The 3,760-nt window shown below is 40.2% G+C and overlaps 1 protein-coding gene across 1 annotated transcript in view; it reads right to left on the bottom strand.

Annotated features, from left to right (window-relative positions):
• Positions 1-3,284, bottom strand: part of LOC101864114 — an 81,216-nt gene extending 77,932 nt beyond the window's left edge. Inside the window, exon 1 of the mRNA XM_035973393.1 lies at positions 1,634-3,284. Within this exon, the coding sequence (XP_035829286.1) occupies positions 1,634-1,906 (273 nt within the window). The 5' untranslated portion in view covers positions 1,907-3,284. The remainder of the gene's footprint in view (positions 1-1,633) is intronic.
• Positions 3,285-3,760: the final 476 nt, after the last annotated feature.

Raw genomic sequence — 3,760 nt, forward strand, 5'->3', positions numbered from 1 at the left:
GGGGACTAGAGAACTTAACAAGGTCAGAATAAAGGAAGGCACAGAGGTCACCGACATAAGGAATAGACATCACTGAGGGGAGGGGGGGGGGAGGACAAAAATATAGACAGACGAGACAGGTGAAAGGCAAAGGAAGAAAAAAAAATAAACAGAACAAGAAATAACGAAGGCTGAAAATAATGTTTGCGAGGTACCATGAAATTAGGTGCTCGACAGGTTAATGAAATTAAAGAAATCGGAATTATTTTGGCCAATGGGACATTTTTTTAAAAATCTTTTTTTTTGCTCAACTCCTTTTATATCCACTTAAAAACACATTTTGTGTGGATTTAACTGAAACACGTTGATTAAAGGCACAAAAATGTAAATTTTCAGTTTCGAAGGACTCCCAGGCTATGGAACGTACCACAATTTGGCGGCAATTTTCCCGCTAATCTTACCTCTGAAATCAGGCCACCCTGACCTCCTTCAATCGTAAATAACTCGACTTCTATTCAACACAGATGGATATTTTTTCGGGAAAAGAAAGACAAAAGAACAGGCTTGAAGATAATATCAATAACCACATATGCCCAAAAATTGACGAGCGCCTGATTTCACCTCGTCCGTCCACATCTACCTGTAGTATAGGCAGAAAGACATTTTAAAAAAAGAAAAGAAGGAAAAGGGACATTGGACGACTACGGCGTTGTCCTTCTGTGGTTGTCGCACGGAAATAAAAGGAAAAAGAGAATGCTGCAGGAAATGGGGAGTTATGATCTAATTCCTTAACTCAACATTCATGCTATTGGACTTTTTAGGCCTCTGATTTACAGTCCGTTTCCGATACGTCTAGACCGTCTTAACTTTCCTGAATGGAAAATCTAAATGGGTCTCCGTCTGTTGGCGGCAAATAATCTTGTCAGTTTGTTAGCTTTTGAGTCCTTAATGGGCAGCTTGCACTGTATGTTTCCCGGGCCACTGATAACGTTACTAAGTGCACTATGGTCTGCTGAGGTACCGTTAGTAAGTCAAATAATTAATTCGTAAAACAGCAAGTTAGCAAATAGTAAATGAAGTAAAGTAAGTGAAACTGTCAGTAAATACAACACTAAAGTAAGTGAAACTGTCAGTAAATACAACACTAAAGTAAGTAAAACTGTCAGTAAATACAACAGTAGAGTAAGTGAAACTGTCAGTAAATACAACACTAAAGTAAGTAAAACTGTCAGTAAATACAACACTAAAGTAAGTGAAACTGTCAGTAAATACAACAGTAAGAGAAGCAATGTTAGTAAGTAAAACAGTAAGTCAGTCATGCAGTAAGCGAAGTAAAGAAAGTGAGGTAAAACAGTAAGTGAAGAAAGACAGTAGGTAAGTCAAACAGTAAGTCAAACAGTTAGTAAGTCAAACAGTTAGTAAGTCAAACAGTAAGTAAGTCAAACAGTAAGTAAGTCAAACAGTAAGTCAAACAATAAGTCAGTCAAACAGTAAGTAAGTCAAACAATAAGTCAGTCAAACAGTAAGTAAGTCAAACAATAAGTCAGTCAAACAGAAAGTAAGTCAAACAATAAGTAAGTCAAACAGTAAGTGAAGTCAAGTAAGTCAAACAGTAAGTGAAGAAAAAAGAGTGCGTAAGTGCACGAGTACTGACCCAGCTGAGGAAGTCCGTGTGCTTGTGATAGACGACACACTGCGCCTCCTTGCTCTTCTCCTTCACGTATTTGGGGAACTCCAGCCCCATGATGAGCCCTATAGCCAGCACCAGCACGCCCACCAGCACGATCCCCAGGCCCAGGATGTGAGTAGACACCGTCTGACCACGCACGCTCAGGTTGAGCTCAGGTCTGTCCTTGAGAGACCACGGGCTCTGGCCGTGTGAGTCGTGGGGCGCTCGGACCATGGACAGTTGGTACGCGCGGAGCATCGTGTTTTAGACTGGTAGTCGCCGAGTATTACGGCACTTGCGACACGAGTAGATCAGATAAACCCCAAAGCATTGTGTTTTAGTGTCAGTCACAGAGTTTTACGGCACTTGCAAACCAATTAGGTCATATAATATGTGCCGAGACAGTGTGTGCTGTAACGTCAAACAGTGGCCCGATGATTCTCTGATTTCAGCTCACGTTTTTTCTCTCTGAAACTGTCGTTGGTTGTTACTGCAACTCGATGCAGATGTTCTAATTGATGATTTTTCTGAAATTTTATCCAGCACAAAATGGTTCAATTGATATGTGGAATAGTTGACATAACAAAGGATTCCTCTGTGCAATATCCAGGAATAAATGAGGGTTAAATATGGTTAACAAACATCTGTCAACTCATTCTAGCTGTAAGATCTGATGTACAAATCCCGTGTACCAATCTAGCGTCCATTTGTTCGACAACTTGTCCTAGCTGTGAGGACACTTGGGTGTTTCAACCTCGACATTGGCGAGACACTGAAGCAGAAACTCAAAAAGCTTATTTGTGGCAACTCTTTGAAACGATGATGATTCTGACGTGTTTCCCCACGGTTCAAAAGCTCAGGTTAAAATCTAAACAATGGCAGCTGACGGAAATAGTGTGTGGGGAGACAGGAAGTATGAATTATGCACCAGCGTTCTGTCTACGCCGCGGTCCAAGCTGTAAACACACACATTGTCTCCTTGTCTTAGCTTGACACCGGTTCAGGCCACATCGATTTTCTTGAGGCAAAAGAGAACGTCTTCCAGTGGTTGGTCATTTCCTCAAAGTTTGCCCTTCCCATCATCTCAGGCGAATGACGACAATCCTACACTTAGAAGTGGCATGAGCTGACTGACAAACGTACACTTAAAAGTGGCAAATCCGGCTCCTTGCAATCTCCTTGCCACAGAACATAATGTCTTCCATATCTTACTAATTGGATAATATATTATTATATTTTAATTCCAGCTGTCATTAATTCAATTATCAAACGAAATTCACAAAATACATAAATTGTGGTTTAAAATGTAATAAGCGTGCTGTGTATTTATCCGACAATGTGAAGTTTTACAAAAACTACACTCGCTTCATCAAGCAGTCAAGGATAGATCTCAAATGTCTAATAAAATGGAATCAAAGCTAAAAACGCGGGGAAGTTAATTCAGCTAACTACAGTTTTCTGCTTGAGTTGTCCGAGAATTTCTCTCGATTGTCTCCCCTGCTCTGTCGCACAAATCTCACAAAGTCTTCACAGAAGCGGAAGTTCCCTGCGGCGCAGTGGGAAGTCCTGGCATGTCCTGCCTGAGTTGTCCTTTCAGGAATCTCACAACTCCGTTGTCCGTTCGGGCACACTGGACAGTCTGAAAACAACAGAACATTGGGAGAGTTATTTTTCTGGGCAGATGAAGGGTAGTTTTTGTAGAGACTTGGCTCTTTGCCCAGATAAAGAATTATTTCAGGTCTTGAAAGCATCGTATCAAATATACGTAACCAGTTGTTGAAATTGACAAAGCTCAGAAAGAATTTTTTTTTCAATATAAAGTTAATATTGTTGTTTTTTTAAAGTTGTACCTACATTATGTATCTGTCCTAGTTGGGTTTTTTTCTTAATTTGCAAATTGAATTTTGCCAAATGCTTTTCAAGCACCTGTAACCAACATGGCAGATTGACAAAATGCAACAACAACAAACATTCCGAATCGTAGGCTTAGCCGTCCTGCACATCTGGTCGATGATATCATCATACTCAGAGAAACAATCGTTTCATGTCTCTAAAGAGCAGTATTCAATTTACACCTGGAATTTAAATGAGTATAACCGTTTCTGAAAAAAA

Source organism: Aplysia californica, unplaced genomic scaffold (assembly GCF_000002075.1).
Source record: "Aplysia californica isolate F4 #8 unplaced genomic scaffold, AplCal3.0 scaffold01194, whole genome shotgun sequence".
In the NCBI taxonomy this organism is placed as follows: Eukaryota; Metazoa; Mollusca; class Gastropoda; order Aplysiida; family Aplysiidae; genus Aplysia; species Aplysia californica.